Here is a 24,868-nt window from a genome sequence, read left to right on the forward strand (position 1 = left end):
CTCTTTGTCCATCTGTTCTTGTTTCAAACACACTCTTTACCATCTTTAAATGGCTTAGTTTACTCCCAATACAAACTGACATGATTTTCCACTTAGCTTGGCTGTAGTTGATTCAAGACGGTAGTTTTTTTATTTTTTAAACGTTTAGTTTCCTGTCGACACTTAATAAAAACTTGAATTGCATAGCAATGAGCTGAGAGTTTTTATAACGACTGTACACAAGAGGAATAGTGACTGTTCGTTGTATTATTGTTATTACGCATTGTAATAATGCCATTATTATGCAATTATAAAGCCATTTACAAAGACCCATGCAACATTTGCTGCTAAATGTAAATAATCACAAAGGTACTACACATGAAGAAGAACTATGTGTAAAGTGTTCCTGTACAGCCTTGTGAAAATGTCTGCGTCAGTCATTTTGAAGCTGCTAAAGTGATCTACTCTAATGTTGAGGTGATTCTTTGTCCCTCATCTAAGTTACAGTGCCTTCAGAAAGTATTCGTACCTCTTGGACTTATTCAACATTTTGTTATGTTACAGCCTGAATTCAAAGTGGGTTTTAAATTAAATAAAAAAATGTTGCTCACCCATTTACACACAATATCCCATAATGACAAAGTGAAAATATGTTTTTAGAAATGTGATCAAATTGATTGAAATTGAAATACAACAATATCTCATTTACATATGTATTCACAATCCTGAGTCAATGCATGTTAGAATCACATTTGGCAGCGATTACAGCTGTGAATCTTTCTGGGTAAATCTCTAAGAGCTTTCCACACCTGGATTGTACAATAATTGCATATTATTTAATTTTTTTAAATTGAAGTTGGTTTTTGACCTTTGATAGACAGCCATTTTCATGCCTTGCCATACATTTTCAAGCTGATTTAAGTCAAAACTGCAACTAGGCCACTCAGGAACATTCACTGTCTTCTTGGTAAGCAACTCCAGTGTATACCTTGTGTTTTAGTATATTGTCCTAATGAAAGGTGAATTTGTTTCCCAGTGTCTGTTGGAAAGCAGACTGAACACGGCGTTCCTTTAGGATTTTTCCTGTGCTTAGCTCTCTAGTCCTTGCCGATGACAAGCATGCCCATAACATGATGCAGCCACCATCATGCTTGAAAATATGAAGAGTGGTACTCAGTGATGTGATGTGTTGTGTTGGATTTGCTACAAACATAATGTTTTGTATTCAGGACATAAAGTTAATTCCTTTGCCATTTTTTTGCAGTTTTACCTTTTAGTGCCTTGTTGCAAACAGGATGCATGTTTTGATTTGTTTTCTGTACAGGCTTCCTTCTTTTCACTCTGTCATTTAGGTTAGTATTGTGGAGCAACTACCATGTTGTTGATCCATCCTCAGTTTTCTCCTATCACAACCATTAAACTCTGTAACTGTTTTAAAGTGAACATTGGCCTCATGGTGAAATCCCCGAGTGGTTTCCTTCCTCTCCGGCATCTGAGTTAGGAAGGACGCCCGTATCTTTGTAGTGACTGGGTGTATTGATACACCATCCAAAGAGTCATTAATAACTTCACCATGCTCAAAGGGATATTCAATGTCTGCTTTTTACATTTTTAATTTTCCCCGGTCTACAATAGGTGTCCTTCTTTGTGAGGCGTTGGAAAATCTCTGTCGTGTTTGTGGTTCAATCATTTTTACTCCTGAATGTATTTAGACTCAAAAAAGGGGTTGAATACTTATTGACTCAAGACATTTCAGCTTTTCATTTTGAATGAATTGGTAAAAAAATTCTAAAAACATAATTCCACTTTGACATTATGGGCTGTTGTGTATAAGCCAATGACACAAAATGTCAATGTGATCAATTTTATATTCAGGCTGTAACACAACAAAGTCAAAAGGTGTGAATACTTTCGGAAGGCACTGTAACTGTAGGTTATAGGCTATATAAAGATTCATATCTGAGAGCCCTCCAAACCATCTGCTAATGATCATATATTTAGACTAATTCAACTAACTGTTGTAGTTCTACGTTCTTTTTCTGAGACCTGAATTTGAATATCAATGACAAATAGTTTCCTTTTCGGTGAAACTCTATAAAAATTAAATTTAAAAAACGAGATTTGACTACCTCCACTATTTGGAAAAGTTGGTATATTAAATAAACGAGCAAAAATGACTTTATGTATAGGTTTGCCTGCTACATACATTTTTTTGGACTTAAATGAAGGATATGTACCCATGGATTCTTGACGAATATAACTTAGAAAAATGCCTCGTGATCTAAGTTCAACTGTCCTACCCCATCAGAACCAAAAATATAAGCTGGTTTTACACCAATGTTTGTAAACGAAGTAAATGTAAAGAAACAATATATATCCTCAAAACACGGTTAAGACTAGAATTGTGATCTCATGGACGGTCAGTCTTCGCATCCATAGTTGTCTGAATTTGTGAGTAGTTTCACTTCTTCAGCCCAATCACTCAGCTTCATAACAGAAACAAGGGCGGGACAACATTTAGTTACTGTATCAAGTGCTGATTGGTGCTTTGAGAGACCCCTAGTGGACATTGTGTGAATGTCCAGCAATAAACTCATCTCAGTTCAAAACATCGGGGTGGATCAGTGCATCGCGACTGTTGCCAGTTCAAGATCAAATGTGGTAATATAACTTCATCTTTAAAGGGTAGATCGCAAGATTAATTACACCGTTTTGACGCCACACTTGAGTGTTGACAATGGGTCTCAAGGAAGAATGAAGAAAGCCAGCGGTTTCCCTGGGTTGAGTTGAACGATTTGGAGAAGCCGGGAGGAGTGTGATTGTGCGGCAGGAATCATCGTCATGAGCGCAGGTTTGTTGACTGGCACAAAGTTGATGAGAAGTGTCAATCGATGTCGTTTGGGTTGTCGAATTTGTAAAGCAAGCTTCATTTACCTGTGTAGAGAATAGACTTTACTATAAATATTAGTTTAAGATTGTTAGTTAAACAATGCTACATTTGGGATTCAAATCTATTTTATTTGGTATAAAGTCATAATTGGAGCTGTTTGGTGGCTCCGATACACAAGTCTAGTGTTTATTGTCGTCGTGCCTGGAGCATTGGATTGGTCAAATTGACCTAAGAATGGATCTAGACAAGAGGGAATTTCCACCATATTTCTTACACCAGTCAGTTTCTTTTAAATCCATGAAGAAAAGTGAGCAAGTGCACCTTTAGGGTAGAGCATTGGGAGACAGTTACTCTGTCTACGTGACCACTCAGCGGTCACACGACCTGGCATCAGCTCCATACTCCCACTCCTAGTAATTCCCACCGCCGCTTTGTTGGCTGGACCATTAATATGATGTACTGTTGAGGTGTGTGTGTGTGTGTGTGTGTGGAAAACAACAGTCATGTGATATGCCTGGTATTTCAAACCCACTGAGTGGTGTTGTGGTACTTGGTGAAGGGCCTACTTGATCAACAGGACACGCACACAAAAACCCGTCAACCTTTACAACAGGACTGACCCTTTTCTCCTCTTTCACCCAGCATCTGTCTGCCTTTTCAGAACATTTCAATGTTTAATGGATTCTTATTTTACAGTATCAGTATTTTCTTATACTTGAATAATCTTGAGAATTTGACCTTTTTTTACTTTCATTTATGAGCTTGATGTCTTGATGATGGTGCCACTTTCTAACACCTGTTCATTCTCTCTCTCTCTCTCTCACTTGCTCTTGCTCTCTCTCTCACTTGCTCTTGCTCTCTCTCTCACTTGCTCTTGCTCTCTTGCTCTTGCTCTTGCTCTTGCTCTCTCTCTCTCTCTCTCTCTCACTTGCTCTTGCTCTCTCTCGCTAACTTGCTCTTGCTCTCTCTCGCTAACTTGCTCTTGCTCTCTCTCGCTAACTTGCTCTTGCTCTCTCTCGCTAACTTGCTCTCGCTCTCTCTCGCTCACTTGCTCTCGCTCTCTCTCGCTCACTTGCTCTCGCTCTCTCTCGCTCACTTGCTCTCTCTCTCTCTCGCTCACTTGCTCTCTCTCTCTCCCTCACTTGTTCTCTCTCTCCCTCACTCGCCCTCTCTCGCTCGCACTCTCTCGCTCTCTCTCTCTCGCTCGCACTCTCTCTCGCTCACTCGCTCTCTCTCTCTCTCTCTCTCTCTCTCTCTCTCTCTCTCTCTCCCTCACTTGTTCTCTCTCTCTCTCCCTCACTCGCCCTCTCTCTCCCTCACTCGCTCTCTCTCTCTCTCGCTCGCCCTCTCACTCGCTCACTCGCTCTCTCTCTCTCCCTCACTTGTTCTCACTCGCCCTCTCTCTCCCTCACTCGCTCTCTCGCTCACTCGCTCACTCTCTCTCGCTCGCTCACTCTCTCACTCTCTCTCTCTCTCCCTCACTCGCTCTCTCCCTCTTTCCCTCTCCCTCCCTCACTCGCTCTCTCCCTCACTCGCTCGCTCTCTCGCTCTCTCCCTCACTCTCTCGCTCTCTCTCTCTCTCGCTCTCTCCAGGCATGCAGAAACCACCAGTTGCCCCCAAACCAAAGAATGCCCAGCCACAGAGGCCAGGGCCCTCCCCCTCCTTGACCCCCAAAAGAGATGGCCATTTTCAGGCTTCCCTCTGTTCACCAAAGACGGTTAAACCAGCTCTGGCCCCTAAACCACCATGCCTACCTAAACCATTCCTCACCACTTCTGTGGAGTCCAAACCACCATGCCTACCCAAACCTTGCCTCACCGCCACTATGGAGTACAAACCTCTTTCCTCAAAGACTGTCCATCACCATCAGACTTATTCTCAGAGACCATCAGAGATGTCTACAAGTATAGGTCTTCTGAAGTCCAGGAATACAATACCTGATTGGGATAATATTATTCCTATCTGTCTGTGTAGCCAGAAGAACTGTCTGTGTGTTAGGAACAGTATCACAACGGACACAGTGATTAACACAATTCCTAAAGACTTGAAAACATTGCATAACAATTGCAAAACGGAGGAATCTAGAATAAAGCCTGTTCTCAGATCTCGATTTGGAGAGAACAAAGGGGTCAACAACAACAAGAGGAGAACAGTCAACAACGCTCTACCAGACAATTGCGTACAGGTTGTGTTGCTGTCCACCAATAACCACCTCTTAAACCCGAAACAGAACCTCAACTCGGACATTGTGACGCCATCATCACGCCCTGACATAAAGCGCCCTCTTCCTCAGAGAACGCATAGCAATGAAGCCAACGGTAACGTCGTCACCACCTCCTCTAATGCCATTGGTCACGGAGAACAGGAAGATCCCACCAGCTCCACAGGGATTGGCAGAGACACTGGCACATCCAATCAGAACCCAGCTGCCCCTAGGAAGCCCCTCCCTGTCCCCGTACCACGGAAACCCAGGAAGTCTGTTCTGGTTGGACAGGAAGTCCCAGAGGAGGGGAGGCAAGGGAGGGAAATGACTGTCAGAAAGGTGTCACTGGAGAGGAAAAGCAGCCCATCTCTGTCTGTCAACGCACCTGCTACTCAGGCACACAACATCCCAGAAAGTCCTGCCAGTACAAATGATAGCTGGGAGGGTCTCCCATCCTCCAGGACACCCGGCCTGCCACCTGTTCCTGCTCCCCCTCCCAGAAAGGAAGCCTTTCTTTCTGAACCTGAGAGAGCAGCACCAACCTCCTCTGCCACCTCCTCTCAGCACCTCCTCCCCACCTCCTCCCCTCTGCACCTCCCTCAGGATATAGAGGAGGAAGAGCTGAGATGGGTGGATGACGGTGTCTGTGAACTGGAGTGTTCAGTGGACAAGGAAGAGGAGGAGGAAGGGAGGAATGAAGAGGAGATCCATGATAAGATTAGTTGTCATCCTCTCGCAACCAGTCTTTCCAACCAGCTGGAGCTCAGCTCCAACTGCCACTTTCCCCTCACCTTAATAACCACTGGGAGTTACAAAGAAAACGCGAGTGCTCAAAACAAGATGGCCGGCTTCCCCAAGAAACTGCAGAGACGCAGCTCCCCAGAAGCGTGGGTACTGAAGAATGAACTGTCAGAAGAGAGAGAAGTGGAGGAACGAAAGACTTCCGATAGTGACGATGATGGAGGTGCCCTCACCAAGGCCACGAAAGCTATGAGAAAGCTCCCTGCAACCCCAGGAGAGGATAAACCAAAAAGGAACAGAATCTTTCAGACGCTGGTGTCTCCTGTATCCCGTAAGAGGAGCACAGACAACACACAGACAAAGGGCAGCCTGCCAACAGATGAAACACTGTCACCATCCAGGCCCTCTCGCTCCAGCCGGGGGAAACAGAAGGCCAAGTCCTTCTCCTCTGCCGACCTGACCCCCTCTGAGGGACAGAAATGGAACTCTTTTCGGAGGCTTCTTGATCTGAAACTCTCTGTCAAGAGGCTGCCCAAGCTGCTAACCAAGGGAGGCCAGTCTCTAGACACCACTGCAGCTGAGGCAGAACAATATGAGGATGATGTATTCCAAGACCGTGGCGTCTGTTTCCAGGAACGTCTGGGCATTCGGGTGGGGGATGCACGCAAGTTCTCCTGTCCCCAGCTGGGGGTGGTTGGGGTTGGGGCGGAGCAGAGCGTGGACGGGGATGAGATCCACTACCCCGGAGCGGAGCAGGCTGTGGAGTATGAAAATGTTCCCTATTACGAGGCCATACCTGAGTATTTTATCCAGCCTGTTGGACTGGGATTACGGGGGAGTGAGCTGGGGGTGGGTACACCTCCGGACCAGTCAGAGTGCCACAATCACCTGTATGATGATGCCGATATCTATGAGGAACAGGAGCCGTACCATCCCCTGAAGAGACACAGTGAACACAGCAGCACTGAGAGGTAGTCATTCTTCTTGTTGCCTGGGGAGACAGACTGGTACTGACTGGTTCTGTCTCAGCAGCACTGAGAGGTATTCATTCTTCTTGTTGCCTGGGGAGACAGACTGGTACTGACTGGTTCTGTCTCAGCAGCACTGAGAGGTAGTCATTCTTCTTGTTGCCTGGGGAGACAGACTGGTACTGACTGGTTCTGTCTCAGCAGCACTGAGAGGTAGTCATTCTTCTTGTTGCCTGGGGAGACAGACTGGTACTGACTGGTTCTGTCTCAGCAGCACTGAGAGGTAGTCATTCTTCTTGTTGCCTGGGGAGACAGACTGGTACTGACTGGTTCTGTCTCAGCAGCACTGAGAGGTATTCATTCTTCTTGTTGCCTGGGGAGACAGACTGGTACTGACTGGTTCTGTCTCAGCAGCACTGAGAGGTAGTCATTCTTCTTGTTGCCTGGGGAGACAGACTGGTACTGACTGGTTCTGTCTCAGCAGCACTGAGAGGTAGTCATTCTTCTTGTTGCCTGGGGAGACAGACTGGTACTGACTGGTTCTGTCTCAGCAGCACTGAGAGGTATTCATTCTTCTTGTTGCCTAGGGCGACAGACTGGTACTGACTGGTTCTGTCTCAGCAGCACTGAGAGGTACTCATTCTTCTTGTTGCCTAGGGCGACAGACTGGTACTGACTGGTTCTGTCTCAGCAGCACTGAGAGGTAGTCATTCTTCTTGTTGCCTGGGGAGACAGACTGGTACTGACTGGTTCTGTCTCAGCAGCACTGAGAGGTAGTCATTCTTCTTGTTGCCTGGGGAGACAGACTGGTACTGACTGGTTCTGTCTCAGCAGCACTGAGAGGTATTCATTCTTCTTGTTGCCTGGGGAGACAGACTGGTACTGACTGGTTCTGTCTCAGCAGCACTGAGAGGTAGTCATTCTTCTTGTTGCCTGGGGAGACAGACTGGTACTGACTGGTTCTGTCTCAGCAGCACTGAGAGGTATTCATTCTTCTTGTTGCCTGGGGAGACAGACTGGTACTGACTGGTTCTGTCTCAGCAGCACACCTTTCATTCTTCTTGTTGCCTGGGAGACACTGGTTAATTCTGTCTCAAACTCAACATTTTCTTTGCCTGGGGAGACAGACTGGTACTGACTGGTTCTGTCTCAGCAACTACAACATTCTTCTTGTAGCCTGGGGAGACAGACTGGTACAGAGAAATGCTGGGGATACAGACAGGTGTAGTAGACCTCTCACAGTGAAATGCTGCCTGGGGATACAGACAGGTGTCTCAGTAGACCTTATTCTTGTGAAATGGTACTGAATACAGCAGCACTGGTGTAGTAGACCTGGGGACAGACTGAAATGGTTCTGTCTACAACAGGTGTAGTAGACCTTGTTGCCTGGGGAAATGGTACCGAATTCTGTCTCAGCAGCACTGGTGTAGTATTCCTTAGACAGTGAAATGGTTCTGAATACAACAGGTGTAGTAGACCTTACAGTGAAATGCTGAATACAACAGGTGTAGTAGACCTGTACAGTGAAATTCTTCTTGCTGAATACAGACTGGTAGGTGTAGTAGACCATTACAGTGAAAGACTGCTGACTGGTACAGCACAGGGTATAGTAGACCTGGGGAGACAGACTGGTACTGAATGCTGTCTCAGCAGCATACAATTCATTAGTCTTGTGTGCTGGGAGACAGACTGGTAGACTGGTTCTGTCTCACAGTGAAATGCTTGTGAAATGCCTGAATACAGACTGGTACAGGTATGTCTACAGTAGACCTTACAGTGAAAAATCAACTGAATACATACAACAGGTGTAGTAGACCTTACAGTGAAATGCTGAATACAACAGGTATAGTAGACCTTACAGTGAAATGCTGAATACAACAGGTGTAGTAGACCTCACAGTGAAATGCTGAATACAACAGGTGTAGTAGACCTTACAGTGAAATGCTGAATACAACAGGTATAGTAGACCTTACAGTGAAATGCTGAATTCAACAGGTATAGTAGACCTTACAGTGAAATGCTGAATACAACAGGTGTAGTAGACCTCACAGTGAAATGCTGAATACAACAGGTGTAGTAGACCTCACAGTGAAATGCTGAATACAACAGGTATAGTAGACCTTACAGTGAAATGCTGAATACAACAGGTGTAGTAGACCTCACAGTGAAATGCTGAATACAACAGGTGTAGTAGACCTCACAGTGAAATGCTGAATACAACAGGTGTAGTAGACCTTACAGTGAAATGCTGAATACAAAAGGTGTAGTAGACCTTACAGTGAAATGCTGAATACAACAGGTGTAGTAGACCTCACAGTGAAATGTTGAATACAACAGGTGTAGTAGACCTCACAGTGAAATGCTGAATACAACAGGTGTAGTAGACCTTACAGTGAAATGCTGAATACAACAGGTGTAGTAGACCTCACAGTGAAATGCTGAATACAACAGGTGTAGGTAGACCTCACAGTGAAATGCTGAATACAACAGGTGTAGTAGACCTTACAGTGAAATGCTGAATACAACAGGTGTAGTAGACCTCACAGTGAAATGCTGAATACAACAGGTGTAGGTAGACCTCACAGTGAAATGCTGAATACAACAGGTGTAGGTAGACCTCACAGTGAAATGCTGAATACAACAGGTGTAGGTAGACCTCACAGTGAAATGCTGAATACAACAGGTGTAGGTAGACCTCACAGTGAAATGCTGAATACAACAGGTGTAGTAGACCTCACAGTGAAATGCTGAATACAACAGGTGTAGTAGACCTTACAGTGAAATGCTGAATACAACAGGTGTAGTAGACCTTACAGTGAAATGCTGAATACAACAGGTGTAGGTAGACCTCACAGTGAAATGCTGAATACAACAGGTGTAGTAGACCTTACAGTGAAATGCTGAATACAACAGGTGTAGTAGACCTCACAGTGAAATGCTGAATACAACAGGTGTAGTAGACCTCACAGTGAAATGCTGAATACAACAGGTGTAGGTAGACCTCACAGTGAAATGCTGAATACAACAGGTGTAGTAGACCTCACAGTGAAATGCTGAATACAACAGGTGTAGGTAGACCTCACAGTGAAATGCTGAATACAACAGGTATAGTAGACCTTACAGTGAAATGCTTACTTACAGGCTCTAACCAATAGTGCAAAAAAAGGTATTAGGTGAACAATAGGTAGGTAAAGAAATTAATCAACAGTAAAAAGACCGGTTATATACATTCTTGTATGTCTCATGTACAGTAGTTCCATACAAAAGGGGGGTCGTATCTCAATAAATCAAAGTCTTCAGGTGAAAAATATCACCTGAAAAGCGCGGCTTTGTAGGAGTGATTCTGAGTCATGACAGACTAAGGGGAAGTATGCTTAGTATGTAGTGTTAATGGAAACTCCAGTCTGGTGAGTTGGCACTAGATTGGCACTGAAGCATGTTGGGGAGTGACACATCTTTCAGAGATTCACCAAAATATCCAGCTGCAGTGAGTTCAGTGTAATGAGGGATGTTTGTTTGATGACCCTTCCCTCAGAAACATAAGCAACATTTCAGTACATTTACATTTTTTTGTTGACAGTTACTTAGAGACTATTGTCTTGCATCACTGTCTCGCTCTTTTAGAGGTTTGTTGTGGCCATTTTACCGTCTAGGTCTATTCTGTGCAGACTTTATCTGGTATCAGTGTCATCGGTACGACCGGCACTGAAAATGGTCTAAAAATCAGTTGGCGTTTGAAAAATGTTTACTGTGTTCTGTGCCTTGAACCAGTGGCTCAGTGTTTAAGTCAGTGCTGCTCACTTCCACAAAACAGCCATAGAAGCATCTCTACTGTAAACAGGGTATATTGCCTCAGTATTCACAGAGAAGACTACATCAGGTAGCCATTTGCTGTGGCCCAGTTCTAAACAAATCCTATCAACAGTTCTGCCGAGCCTTTTGCTAGGGGTTAGGATTAGGGTAGGGTTACCGGTTTGGAACCGGGGCTTTCTAATGTTTGGGTTGACCTGTGGCTTACACCTATCCAAACCTTTCATTTCCTCAAGTTCAAGCAGCCAGGAGTAGGGAGGAGTGACTGGTTTGGGACAGAGTCCTTTGTTATGTTTGCGTTGGCAGCAGAGGTGGCATCTAGCCAAACCCCCTCAGCTGGCCCAATGCATTGCTTTTTGTCTTGATCTTTTAGTGTGTGTGTGTGTGTGTGTGTGTGTGTGTGTGTGTGTGTGTGTGTGTGTGTGTGTGTGTGTGTGTGTGTGTGTGTGTGTGTGTGTGTGTGTGTGTGTGTGTGTGTGTGTGTGTGTGTGTGAAGGATTGAATAGTGAAATGTGTTGTCCCTGGTCAGTCTCTATTTAATATGTGCACTGTGTGGTCACTGCAGGACATGGTGGAAAACTACTGGACATGATGAGGATTCTTCAGTTAAAAAGAACCCCCCTCCATGATAAATTATATCCATACTCAGGCATTTTACTAATCTCACTTTGTTACTAACCTCACCTCCCCAGTTCCCTTCTCTCCCTCTTTCACATTTATACACTTTAAGGTTACACTCTGTCTTCCCACCTCTTCTTTCCCATAGGTGTGAGACTGTGAGTTTCAGGATGTTTCTGTGTGTGTGTGTGTGTGTGTGTGTGTGTGTGTGTGTCTGTTCCTACTGATCATCTCTTGTTCCAACAGGAGTTCTATAGATGAGGACGTTGGCCCGCTAGATGAAGGTCCGTCAGATGAAGACGTCATGGTTCAGAGTTCAGATGACGAGGATGATGAGAGTTCCTCCTCTAGCAAAGGAGAACCTGAGAAGCCTGAGGAGAGGGAGGTGAGACACTGAGGAGAGGGAGGTGAGACACTGAGGAGAGGGAGGTGAGACACTGAGGAGAGGGAGGTGAGACACTGAGGAGAGGGAGGTGAGACACTGAGGAGAGGGAGGTGAGACACTGAGGAGAGGGAGGGGAGACACTGAGAAGCCTGAGGAGAGGGAGGTGAGACACTGAGGAGAGACACTGAGGTGAGACACTGAGGAGAGACACTGAGGAGAGACACTGAGGAGAGACACTGAGGTGAGACACTGAGGTGAGACACTGAGGTGAGATACTGAGACGCCTGAAGAGAGGGAGGTGAGACACTGAGAAGCCTGAGGAGAGGGTGATGAGACACTGAGGAGAGGGAGGTTAGACACTGAGAAGCCTGAGGAGAGGGAGGTGAGACACTGAGGAGAGGGAGGTGAGACACTGAGAAGCATGAGGAGAGGGTGGTGAGACACTGAAGAGAGGGAGGTGAGACACTGAGAAGCCTGAGGAGAGGGAGGTGAGACACTGAGGAGAGGGAGGTGAGACACTGCGGAGAGGGAGGTGAGACACTGAGGAGAGGGAGGTGAGACACTGAGGAGAGGGAGGTGAGACACTGAGGAGAGGGAGGTGAGACACTGAGGAGAGGGAGGTGAGACACTGAGGAGAGGGAGGTGAGACACTGAGGAGAGGGAGGTGAGACACTGAGGAGAGGGAGGTGAGACACTGAGGAGAGGGAGGTGAGACACTGAGGAGAGACACTGAGGTGAGACACTGAGGAGAGGGGAGGTGAGACACTGAGGAGAGGAGGTGAGACACTGAGGAGAGGGAGGTGAGACACTGAGGAGAGGAGGTGAGACACTGAGGAGAGGAGGTGAGACACTGAGAAGCCTGAGGAGAGGGTGGTGAGACACTGAGGAGAGGGAGGTGAGACACTGAGAAGCCTGAGAGGGGAGGTGAGACACTGAGGAGAGGGAGGTGAGACACTGAGGAGAGGGAGGTGAGACTGAGAGGGGGTGAGACACTGAGGAGAGGGAGGTGAGACACTGAGGAGAGGGAGGTGAGACACTGAGGAGAGGGAGGTGAGACACTGAGGAGAGGGAGGTGAGACACTGAGGAGAGGGAGGTGAGACACTGAGAGAGGGAGGTGAGACACTGAGGAGAGGGAGGTGAGACACTGAGGAGAGGGAGGTGAGACACTGAGAGAGGAGAGGGAGGTGAGACACTGAGGAGAGGGAGGTGAGACACTGAGGAGAGGGAGGTGAGACACTGAGGAGAGGGAGGTGAGACACTGAGGAGAGGGAGGTGAGACACTGAGGAGAGGGAGGTGAGACACTGAGGAGAGGGAGGTGAGACACTGAGAGAGGGAGGTGAGACACTGAGGAGAGGGAGGTGAGACACTGAGGAGAGGAGGAGACACTGAGGAGAGGGAGGTGAGACACTGAGGAGAGGGAGGTGAGACACTGAGGAGAGGGAGGTGAGACACTGAGGAGAGGGAGGTGAGACACTGAGGAGAGGGAGGTGAGACACTGAGGAGAGGGAGGTGAGACACTGAGGAGAGGGAGGTGAGACACTGAGGAGAGGGAGGTGAGACACTGAGGAGAGGGAGGTGAGACACTGAGGAGAGGGAGGTGAGACACTGAGGAGAGGGAGGTGAGACACTGAGGAGAGGGAGGTGAGACACTGAGGAGAGGGGGGTGAGACACTGAGGAGAGGGAGGTGAGACACTGAGGAGAGACACTGAGGAGAGACACTGAGGAGAGACACTGAGGTGAGACACTGAGGAGAGGGAGGTGAGACACTGAGGAGAGGGAGGTGAGACACTGAGGAGAGGGAGGTGAGACACTGAGGAGAGGGAGGTGAGACACTGAGGAGAGGAGGAGGTGAGACACTGAGAAGACACTGAGGAGAGGGAGGTGAGACACTGAGGAGAGGGAGGTGAGACACTGAGGAGAGGGAGGTGAGACACTGAGAGAGCACTGAGGAGAGGGAGGTGAGACACTGAGGAGAGGGAGGTGAGACACTGAGGAGAGGGAGGTGAGACACTGAGGAGAGGGAGGTGAGACACTGAGGAGAGGGAGGTGAGACACTGAGGAGAGGGAGGTGAGACACTGAGGAGAGGGAGGTGAGACACTGAGGAGAGGGAGGTGAGACACTGAGGAGAGGGAGGTGAGACACTGAGGAGAGGGAGGTGAGACACTGAGGAGAGGGAGGTGAGACACTGAGGAGAGGAGGTGAGACACTGAGGAGAGGGAGGTGAGACACTGAGAAGCCTGAGGAGAGGGTGGTGAGACACTGAAGAGAGGGAGGGTGAGACACTGAGAAGCCTGAGGAGAGGGAGGAGTGAGACACTGAGGAGAGGGAGGTGAGACACTGAGGAGAGGGAGGTGAGACACTGAGGAGAGGGAGGTGAGACACTGAGGAGAGGGAGGTGAGACACTGAGGAGAGGAGGTGAGACACTGAGGAGAGGGAGGTGAGACACTGAGGAGAGGGAGGTGAGACACTGAGGAGAGGGAGGTGAGACACTGAGACCTGAGGAGAGGGAGGTGAGACACTGAGGAGAGGGAGAGGTGAGACACTGAGGAGAGGGAGGTGAGACACTGAGGAGAGGGAGGTGAGACACTGAGGAGGTGAGGGAGGTGAGACACTGAGGAGAGGGAGGTGAGACACTGAGGAGGGAGGGAGGTGAGACACTGAGGAGAGGGAGGTGAGACACTGAGGAGAGGGAGGTGAGACACTGAGGAGAGGGAGGTGAGACACTGAGGAGAGGGAGGTGAGACACTGAGGAGAGGGAGGTGAGACACTGAGGAGAGGGAGGTGAGACACTGAGGAGAGGGAGGTGAGACACTGAGGAGAGGGAGGTTAGACACTGAGGAGAGGGAGGTTAGACACTGAGAAGCCTGAGGAGAGGGTGGTGAGACACTGAAGAGAGGGAGGGTAGACACTGAGAAGCCTGAGGAGAGGGAGGTGAGACACTGAGGAGAGGGAGGTGAGACACTGAGGAGAGGGAGGTGAGACACTGAGGAGAGGGAGGTGAGACACTGAGAGAGAGGGAGGGTAGACACTGAGAAGCCTGAGGAGAGGGAGGTGAGACACTGAGGAGAGGGAGGTGAGACACTGAGGAGAGGGAGGTGAGACACTGAGGAGAGGGAGGTGAGACACTGAGGAGAGGGAGGTGAGACACTGAGGAGAGGGAGGTGAGACACTGAGGAGAGGGAGGTGAGACACTGAGGAGAGGGAGGTGAGACACTGAGGAGAGGGAGGTGAGACACTGAGGAGAGGGAGGGGAGGTGAGACACTGAGGAGAGGGAGGTGAGACACTGAAGAGAGGGAGGGTAGACACTGAGAAGCCTGAGGAGAGGGAGGTGAGACACTGAGGAGAGGGAGGTGAGACACTGAGGAGAGGGAGGTGAGACACTGAGGAGAGGGAGGTGAGACACTGAGGAGAGGGAGGTGAGACACTGAGGAGAGGGAGGTGAGACACTGAGGAGAGGGAGGTGAGACACTGAGGAGAGGGAGGTGAGACACTGAGGAGAGGGAGGTGAGACACTGAGGAGAGGGAGGTGAGACACTGAAGAGAGGGAGGGTAGACACTGAGAAGCCTGAGGAGAGGGAGGTGAGACACTGAGGAGAGGGAGGTGAGACACTGAGGAGAGGGAGGTGAGACACTGAGGAGAGGGAGGTGAGACACTGAGGAGAGGGAGGTGAGACACTGAGGAGAGGGAGGTGAGACACTGAGGAGAGGGAGGTGAGACACTGAGGAGAGGGAGGTGAGACACTGAGGAGAGGGAGGTGAGACACTGAGGAGAGGGAGGTGAGACACTGAGGAGAGGGAGGTTAGACACTGAGAAGCCTGAGGAGAGGGTGGTGAGACACTGAAGAGAGGGAGGGTAGACACTGAGAAGCCTGAGGAGAGGGAGGTGAGACACTGAGGAGAGGGAGGTTAGACACTGAGGAGAGGGAGGTTAGACACTGAGAAGCCTGAGGAGAGGGTGGTGAGACACTGAAGAGAGGGAGGGTAGACACTGAGAAGCCTGAGGAGAGGGAGGTGAGACACTGAGGAGAGGGAGGTGAGACACTGAGGAGAGGGAGGTGAGACACTGAGGAGAGGGAGGTGAGACACTGAGGAGAGGGAGGTGAGACACTGAGGAGAGGGAGGTGAGACACTGAAGAGAGGGAGGGTAGACACTGAGAAGCCTGAGGAGAGGGAGGTGAGACACTGAGGAGAGGGAGGTGAGACACTGAGGAGAGGGAGGTGAGACACTGAGGAGAGGGAGGTGAGACACTGAGGAGAGGGAGGTGAGACACTGAGGAGAGGGAGGTGAGACACTGAGGAGAGGGAGGTGAGACACTGAGGAGAGGGAGGTGAGACACTGAGGAGAGGGAGGTGAGACACTGAGGAGAGGGAGGTGAGACACTGAGAGGGAGGTTAGACACTGAGGAGAGGGAGGTGAGACACTGAGGAGAGGGAGGTGAGACACTGAGGAGAGGGAGGTGAGACACTGAGGAGAGGGAGGTGAGACACTGAGGAGAGGGAGGTTAGACACTGAGAAGCCTGAGGAGAGGGAGGTGAGACACTGAGGAGAGGGAGGTGAGACACTGAGGAGAGGGAGGTGAGACACTGAGGAGAGGGAGGTGAGACACTGAGGAGAGGGAGGTGAGACACTGAGGAGAGGGAGGTGAGACACTGAGGAGAGGGAGGTGAGACACTGAAGAGAGGGAGGTGAGACACTGAGAAGCCTGAGGAGAGGGAGGTGAGACACTGAGGAGAGGGAGGTGAGACACTGAGGAGAGGGAGGTGAGACACTGAGGAGAGGGAGGTGAGACACTGAGGAGAGGGAGGTGAGACACTGAGGAGAGGGAGGTGAGACACTGAGGAGAGGGAGGTGAGACACTGAGGAGAGGGAGGTGAGACACTGAGGAGAGGGAGGTGAGACACTGAGGAGAGGGAGGTGAGACACTGAGGAGAGGGAGGTGAGACACTGAGGAGAGGGAGGTGAGACACTGAGGAGAGGGAGGTGAGACACTGAGGAGAGGGAGGTGAGACACTGAAGAGAGGGAGGGAGACACTGAGACACTGAGAAGCCTGAGAGGGAGGTGAGACTGAGGAGAGGGAGGTGAGACTGAGGAGAGGGAGGTGAGACACTGAGGAGAGGGAGGTGAGACACTGAGGAGAGGGAGGTGAGACACTGAGGAGAGGGAGGTGAGACACTGAGGAGAGGGAGGTGAGACACTGAGGAGAGGGAGGTGAGACACTGAGGAGAGGGAGGTGAGACACTGAGAAGCCTGAGGAGAGGGAGGTGAGACACTGAGGAGAGGGAGGTGAGACACTGAGGAGAGGGAGGTGAGACACTGAGGAGAGGGAGGTGAGACACTGAGGAGAGGGAGGTGAGACACTGAGGAGAGGGAGGTGAGACACTGAGGAGAGGGAGGTGAGACACTGAGGAGAGGGAGGTGAGACACTGAGGTGAGACACTGAGGAGCCTGAGGAGAGGGAGGTGAGACACTGAGGAGAGGGAGGTGAGACACTGAGGAGAGGGAGGTGAGACACTGAGGAGAGGGAGGTGAGACACTGAGGAGAGGGAGGTGAGACACTGAGGAGAGGGAGGTGAGACACTGAGGTGAGACACTGAGGAGAGGGAGGTGAGACACTGAGGAGAGGGAGGTGAGACACTGAGAAGCCTGAGGAGAGGGAGGTGAGACACTGAGGAGAGGGAGGTGAGACACTGAGGAGAGGGAGGTGAGACACTGAGGAGAGGGAGGTGAGACACTGAGGAGAGGGAGGTGAGACACTGAGGAGAGGGAGGTTAGACACTGAGAAGCCTGAGGAGAGGGTGGTGAGACACTGAAGAGAGGGAGGGTAGACACTGAGACACTGAGAGGTGGCCTGAGGAGAGGGAGGTGAGACACTGAGGAGAGGGAGGTGAGACACTGAGGAGAGGGAGGTGAGACACTGAGGAGAGGGAGGTGAGACACTGAGGAGAGGGAGGTGAGACACTGAGGAGAGGGAGGTGAGACACTGAAGAGAGGGAGGGTAGACACTGAGAAGCCTGAGGAGAGGAGGTGAGACACTGAGGAGAGGGAGGTGAGACACTGAGGAGAGGGAGGTGAGACACTGAGGAGAGGGAGGTGAGACACTGAGGAGAGGGAGGTGAGACACTGAGGAGAGGGAGGTGAGACACTGAGGAGAGGGAGGTGAGACACTGAGGAGAGGGAGGTGAGACACTGAGAAGCCTGAGGAGAGGGAGGTGAGACACTGAGGAGAGGGTGGTGAGACACTGAAGAGAGGGAGGGTAGACACTGAGAAGCCTGAGGAGAGGGAGGTGAGACACTGAGGAGAGGGAGGTGAGACACTGAGGAGAGGGAGGTGAGACACTGAGGAGAGGGAGGTGAGACACTGAGGAGAGGGAGGTGAGACACTGAGGAGAGGGAGGTGAGACACTGAGGAGAGGGAGGTGAGACACTGAGGAGAGGGAGGTGAGACACTGAGAAGCCTGAGGAGAGGGGAGGTGAGACACTGAAGAGAGGGAGGGTAGACACTGAGAAGCCTGAGGAGAGGGAGGTGAGACACTGAGGAGAGGGAGGTGAGACACTGAGGAGAGGGAGGTGAGACACTGAGGAGAGGGAGGTGAGACACTGAGGAGAGGGAGGTGAGACACTGAGGAGAGGGAGGTGAGACACTGAAGAGAGGGAGGGAGACACTGAGGAGAGGGAGGGAGACACTGAGGAGAGGGAGGTGAGACACTGGAGAGGAGAGGGAGGTGAGACACTGAGGAGAGGGAGGTGAGACACTGAGGAGAGGGAGGTGAGACACTGAGGAGAGGGAGGTTAGACACTGAGGAGAGGGAGGTGAGACACTGAGAAGCCTGAGGAGAGGGTGGTGAGACACTGAAGAGAGGGAGGGTAGACACTGAGAAGCCTGAGGAGAGGGAGGTGAGACACTGAGGAGAGGGAGGTGAGACACTGAGGAGAGGGAGGTGAGACACTGAGGAGAGGGAGGTGAGACACTGAAGAGAGGGAGGGGAGAGGAGGTAGACACTGAGAAGCCTGAGGAGAGGGAGGTGAGACACTGAGGAGAGGGGGTGAGACACTGAGGAGAGGGAGGTGAGACACTGAGGAGAGGGAGGTGAGACACTGAGGAGAGGGAGGTGAGACACTGAGGAGAGGGAGGTGAGACACTGAGGAGAGGGAGGTGAGACACTGAGGAGAGGGAGGTGAGACACTGAGGAGAGGGAGGTGAGACACTGAGGAGAGGGAGGTTAGACACTGAGGAGAGGGAGGTGAGACACTGAGAAGCCTGAGGAGAGGGTGGTGAGACACTGAAGAGAGGGAGGGTAGACACTGAGAAGCCTGAGGAGAGGGAGGTGAGACACTGAGGAGAGGGAGGTGAGACACTGAGGAGAGGGAGGTGAGACACTGAGGAGAGGGAGGTGAGACACTGAGGAGAGGGAGGTGAGACACTGAGGAGAGGGAGGTGAGACACTGAAGAGAGGGAGGGTAGACACTGAGAAGCCTGAGGAGAGGGAGGTGAGACACTGAGGAGAGGGAGGTGAGACACTGAGGAGAGGGAGGTGAGACACTGAGGAGAGGGAGGTGAGACACTGAGGAGAGGGAGGTGAGACACTGAGGAGAGGGAGGTGAGACACTGAGGAGAGGGAGGTGAGACACTGAGGAGAGGGAGGTGAGACACTGAGGAGAGGGAGGTGAGACACTGAGGAGAGGGAGGTGAGACACTGAGGAGAGGGAGGTGAGACACTGAGGAGAGGGAGGTGAGACACTGAGGAGAGGGAGGTGAGACACTGAGGAGAGGGAGGTGAGACACTGAGGAGAGGGAGGTGAGACACTGAGGAGAGGGAGGTGAGACACTGAGGAGAGGGAGGTGAGACACTGAGGAGAGGGAGGTGAGACACTGAGGAGAGGGAGGTGAGACAGTGAGGAGAGGGAGGTGAGACACTGAGGAGAGGGAGGTGAGACACTGAGGAGAGGGAGGTGAGACACTGAGGAGAGGGAGGTGAGACACTGAGGAGAGGGAGGTGAGACACTGAGGAGAGGGAGGTGAGACACTGAGAAGACTGAGGAGAGGGAGGTGAGACACTGAGGAGAGGGAGGTGAGACACTGAGGAGAGGGAGGTGAGACACTGAGGAGAGGGAGGTGAGACACTGAGGAGAGGGAGGTGAGACACTGAGGAGAGGGAGGTGAGACACTGAGGAGAGGGAGGTGAGACACTGAGGAGAGGGAGGTGAGACACTGAGGAGAGGGAGGTGAGACACTGAGGAGAGGGAGGTGAGACACTGGGGAGAGGGAGGTGAGACGGTGGGGAGAGGGAGGTGAGGCACTGAGGAGAGGGAGGTGAGACACTGAGGAGAGGGAGGTTAGACACTGAGAAGCCTGAGGAGAGGGAGGTGAGACACTGAGGAGAGGGAGGTGAGACACTGAGGAGAGGGAGGTGAGACACTGAGGAGAGGGAGGTGAGACACTGAGGAGAGGGAGGTGAGACACTGAGGAGAGGGAGGTGAGACACTGAGAAGCCTGAGGAGAGGGGAGGGGAGGTGAGACACTGAGGAGAGGGAGGTGAGACACTGAGGAGAGGGAGGTGAGACACTGAGGAGAGGGAGGTGAGACACTGAGGAGAGGGAGGTGAGACACTGAGGAGAGGGAGGTGAGACACTGAGGAGAGGGAGGTGAGACACTGAGGAGAGGGAGGTTGAGGAGACACTGAGAAGCTGAGGAGAGGAGGTGAGACACTGAGGAGAGGGTGGTGAGACACTGAAGAGAGGGAGGGTGAGACACTGAGAAGCCTGAGGAGAGGGAGGTGAGACACTGAGGAGAGGGAGGTGAGACACTGAGGAGAGGGAGGTGAGACACTGAGGAGAGGGAGGTGAGACACTGAGGAGAGGGAGGTGAGACACTGAGGAGAGGGAGGTGAGACACTGAGAGAGGGAGGTGAGACACTGAGGAGAGGGAGGTGAGACACTGAGGAGAGGGAGGTGAGACACTGAGGAGAGGGAGGTGAGACACTGAGGAGAGGGAGGTGAGACACTGAGGAGAGGGAGGTGAGACACTGAGGAGAGGGAGGTGAGACACTGAGGAGAGGGAGGTGAGACACTGAGGAGAGGGAGGTGAGACACTGAGGAGAGGGAGGTGAGACACTGAGGAGAGGGAGGTGAGACACTGAGGAGAGGGAGGTGAGACACTGAGGAGAGGGAGGTTAGACACTGAGAAGCCTGAGGAGAGGGTGGTGAGACACTGAAGAGAGGGAGGGTAGACACTGAGAAGCCTGAGGAGAGGGAGGTGAGACACTGAGGAGAGGGAGGTGAGACACTGAGGAGAGGGAGGTGAGACACTGAGGAGAGGGAGGTGAGACACTGAGGAGAGGGAGGTGAGACACTGAGGAGAGGGAGGTGAGACACTGAAGAGAGGGAGGGTAGACACTGAGAAGCCTGAGGAGAGGGAGGTGAGACACTGAGGAGAGGGAGGTGAGACACTGAGAAGCCTGAGGAGGGGAGGTGAGACACTGAGGAGAGGGAGGTGAGACACTGAGGAGAGGGAGGTGAGACACTGAGGAGAGGGAGGTGAGACACTGAGGAGAGGGAGGTGAGACACTGAGGAGAGGGAGGTGAGACACTGAGGAGAGGGAGGTGAGACACTGAGAAGCCTGAGGAGAGGGAGGTGAGACACTGAGGAGAGGGAGGTGAGACACTGAGACACTGAGGAGGGAGGTGAGACACTGAGGAGAGGGAGGTGAGACACTGAGGAGAGGGAGGTGAGACACTGAGGAGAGGGAGGTGAGACACTGAGGAGAGGGAGGTGAGACACTGAGGAGAGGGAGGTGAGACACTGAGGAGAGGGAGGTGAGACACTGAGGAGAGGGAGGTGAGACACTGAGAAGCCTGAGGAGAGGGAGGTGAGACACTGAGGAGAGGGAGGTGAGACACTGAGGAGAGGGAGGTGAGACACTGAGGAGAGGGAGGTGAGACACTGAGGAGAGGGAGGTGAGACACTGAGGAGAGGGAGGTGAGACACTGAGGAGAGGGAGGTGAGACACTGAGGAGAGGGAGGTGAGACACTGAGGAGAGGGAGGTGAGACACTGAGGAGAGGGAGGTGAGACACTGAGGAGAGGGAGGTGAGACACTGAGGAGAGGGAGGTGAGACACTGAGGAGAGGGAGGTGAGACACTGAGGAGAGGGAGGTGAGACACTGAGGAGAGGGAGGTGAGACACTGAGGAGAGGGAGGTGAGACACTGAGGAGAGGGAGGTGAGACACTGAGGAGAGGGAGGTGAGACACTGAGGAGAGGGAGGTGAGACACTGAGGAGAGGGAGGTGAGACACTGAGGAGAGGGAGGTGAGACACTGAGGAGAGGGAGGTGAGACACTGAGGAGAGGGAGGTGAGACACTGAGGAGAGGGAGGTGAGACACTGAGGAGAGGGAGGTGAGACACTGAGGAGAGGGAGGTGAGACACTGAGAAGACGGAGGAGAGGGAGGTGAGACACTGAGGAGAGGGAGGTGAGACACTGAGGAGAGGGAGGTGAGACACTGAGAAGCCTGAGGAGAGGGAGGTGAGACACTGAGGAGAGGGAGGTGAGACACTGAGGAGAGGGAGGTGAGACACTGAGGAGAGGGAGGTGAGACACTGAGGAGAGGGAGGTGAGACACTGAGGAGAGGGAGGTGAGACACTGAGGAGAGGGAGGTGAGACACTGAGGAGAGGGAGGTGAGACACTGAGGAGAGGGAGGTGAGACACTGAGGAGAGGGAGGTGAGACACTGAGGAGAGGGAGGTGAGACACTGAGGAGAGGGAGGTGAGACACTGAGGAGAGGGAGGTGAGACACTGAGAAGCCTGAGGAGAGGGAGGTGAGACACTGAGGAGAGGGAGGTGAGACACTGAGGAGAGGGAGGTGAGACACTGAGGAGAGGGAGGTGAGACACTGAGGAGAGGGAGGTGAGACACTGAGGAGAGGGAGGTGAGACACTGAGGAGAGGGAGGTGAGACACTGAGGAGAGGGAGGTGAGACACTGAGGAGAGGGAGGTGAGACACTGAGGAGAGGGAGGTGAGACACTGAGGAGAGGGAGGTGAGACACTGAGGAGAGGGAGGTGAGACACTGAGGAGAGGGAGGTGAGACACTGAGGAGAGGGAGGTGAGACACTGAGGAGAGGGAGGTGAGACACTGAGGAGAGGGAGGTGAGACACTGAGGAGAGGGAGGTGAGACACTGAGGAGAGGGAGGTGAGACACTGAGGAGAGGGAGGTGAGACACTGAGGAGAGGGAGGTGAGACACTGAGGAGAGGGAGGTGAGACACTGAGGAGAGGGAGGTGAGACACTGAGGAGAGGGAGGTGAGACACTGAGGAGAGGGAGGTGAGACACTGAGGAGAGGGAGGTGAGACACTGAGGAGAGGGGGAGGTGAGACACTGAGGAGAGGGAGGTGAGACACTGAGGAGAGGGAGGTGAGACACTGAGGAGAGGGAGGTGAGACACTGAGGAGAGGGAGGTGAGACACTGAGGAGAGGGAGGTGAGACACTGAGGAGAGGGAGGTGAGACACTGAGGAGAGGGAGGTGAGACACTGAGGAGAGGGAGGTGAGACACTGAGGAGAGGGAGGTGAGACACTGAGGAGAGGGAGGTGAGACACTGAGGAGAGGGAGGTGAGACACTGAGGAGAGGGAGGTGAGACACTGAGGAGAGGGAGGTGAGACACTGAGAGACACTGAGGTGAGACACTGAGAGACACTGAGGTGAGACACTGAGGAGAGACACTGAGGAGAGGGAGGTGAGACACTGAGACACTGAGGTGAGACACTGAGGAGAGGCACTGAGGTGAGACACTGAGGTGAGGCACTGAGGTGAGACACTGAGGTGAGACTGAGGTGAGACACTGAGGTGAGGCACTGAGGTGAGGCACTGAGGTGAGGCACTGAGGTGAGGCACTGAGGTGAGACACTGAGGTGAGGCACTGAGGTGAGACACTGAGACGCCTGAAGAGAGGGAGGTGAGACACTGAGAAGCCTGAGGAGAGGGAGGTGAGACACTGAGGAGAGGGAGGTTAGACACCGAGAAGCCTGAGGAGAGGGAGGTGAGAAGCCTGAGGAGAGGGAGGTGAGACACTGAGAAGCCTGAGGAGAGGGTGGTGAGACACTGAGGAGAGGGAGGTGAGACACTGAGAAGCCTGAGGAGAGGGAGGTGAGACACTGAAGAGAGGGAGGTGAGACACTGAGAAGCCTGAGGAGAGGGAGGTGAGACACTGAGGAGAGGGAGGTGAGACACTGAGGAGAGGGAGGTGAGACACTGAGGAGAGGGAGGTGAGACACTGAGGAGAGGGAGGTGAGACACTGAGGAGAGGGAGGTGAGACACTGAGGAGAGGGAGGTGAGACACTGAGGAGAGGGAGGTGAGACACTGAGGAGAGGGAGGTGAGACACTGAGGAGAGGGAGGTGAGACACTGAGGAGAGGGAGGTGAGACACTGAGGAGAGGGAGGTGAGACACTGAGGAGAGGGAGGTGAGACACTGAGGAGAGGGAGGTGAGACACTGAGGAGAGGGAGGTGAGACACTGAGGAGAGGGAGGTGAGACACTGAGGAGAGGGAGGTGAGACACTGAGGAGAGGGAGGTGAGACACTGAGGAGAGGGAGGTGAGACACTGAGGAGAGGGAGGTGAGACACTGAGGAGAGGGAGGTGAGACACTGAGGAGAGGGAGGTGAGACACTGAGGAGAGGGAGGTGAGACACTGAGGAGAGGGAGGTGAGACACTGAGGAGAGGGAGGTGAGACACTGAGAAGCCTGAGGAGAGGGAGGTGAGACACTGAGGAGAGGGAGGTGAGACACTGAGGAGAGGGAGGTGAGACACTGAGGAGAGGGAGGTGAGACACTGAGGAGAGGGAGGTGAGACACTGAGGAGAGGGAGGTGAGACACTGAGGAGAGGGAGGTGAGACACTGAGGAGAGGGAGGTGAGACACTGAGGAGAGGGAGGTGAGACACTGAGGAGAGGGAGGTTAGACACTGAGGAGAGGGAGGTGAGACACTGAGGAGAGGGAGGTGAGACACTGAGGAGAGGGAGGTGAGACACTGAGGAGAGGGAGGTGAGACACTGAGGAGAGGGGAGGTGAGACACTGAGGAGAGGGAGGTGAGACACTGAGGAGAGGGAGGTGAGACACTGAGGAGAGGGAGGTGAGGAGAGGGAGGTGAGACACTGAGGAGAGGGAGGTGAGACACTGAGGAGCCTGAGGGAGGGTGGTGAGACACTGAGGCCTGAGGAGAGGAGGTGAGACACTGAGGAGAGGGAGGTGAGACACTGAGGAG

The 24,868-nt window shown here is 52.1% G+C and overlaps 1 protein-coding gene across 3 annotated transcripts in view; it reads left to right on the forward strand.

Annotated features, from left to right (window-relative positions):
- Positions 1-2,536: 2,536 nt before the first annotated feature.
- The window catches only part of LOC118396073 (FYVE, RhoGEF and PH domain-containing protein 6-like), a 58,822-nt gene continuing 36,490 nt past the window's right edge, over positions 2,537-24,868 (forward strand). For 2 of the 3 annotated variants that reach the window (XR_008066935.1, XM_052466516.1), the window contains exons 1-3: positions 3,419-3,564; positions 4,463-6,785; positions 11,457-11,595. Coding sequence is in view for 2 of the 3 variants with exons in the window: in XM_052466516.1 (XP_052322476.1) it covers positions 3,540-3,564; positions 4,463-6,785; positions 11,457-11,595 (2,487 nt within the window). In the remaining variant the exon portion in view is untranslated. Of the gene's footprint in view, positions 2,831-3,418; positions 3,565-4,462; positions 6,786-11,456; positions 11,596-24,868 lie in introns of those variants that run through there. The other variant, XM_052466518.1, reaches the window with a different exon arrangement.

This window comes from Oncorhynchus keta, chromosome 17 (genome assembly GCF_023373465.1).
Source record: "Oncorhynchus keta strain PuntledgeMale-10-30-2019 chromosome 17, Oket_V2, whole genome shotgun sequence".
Lineage (NCBI taxonomy): Eukaryota > Metazoa > Chordata > Actinopteri > Salmoniformes > Salmonidae > Oncorhynchus > Oncorhynchus keta.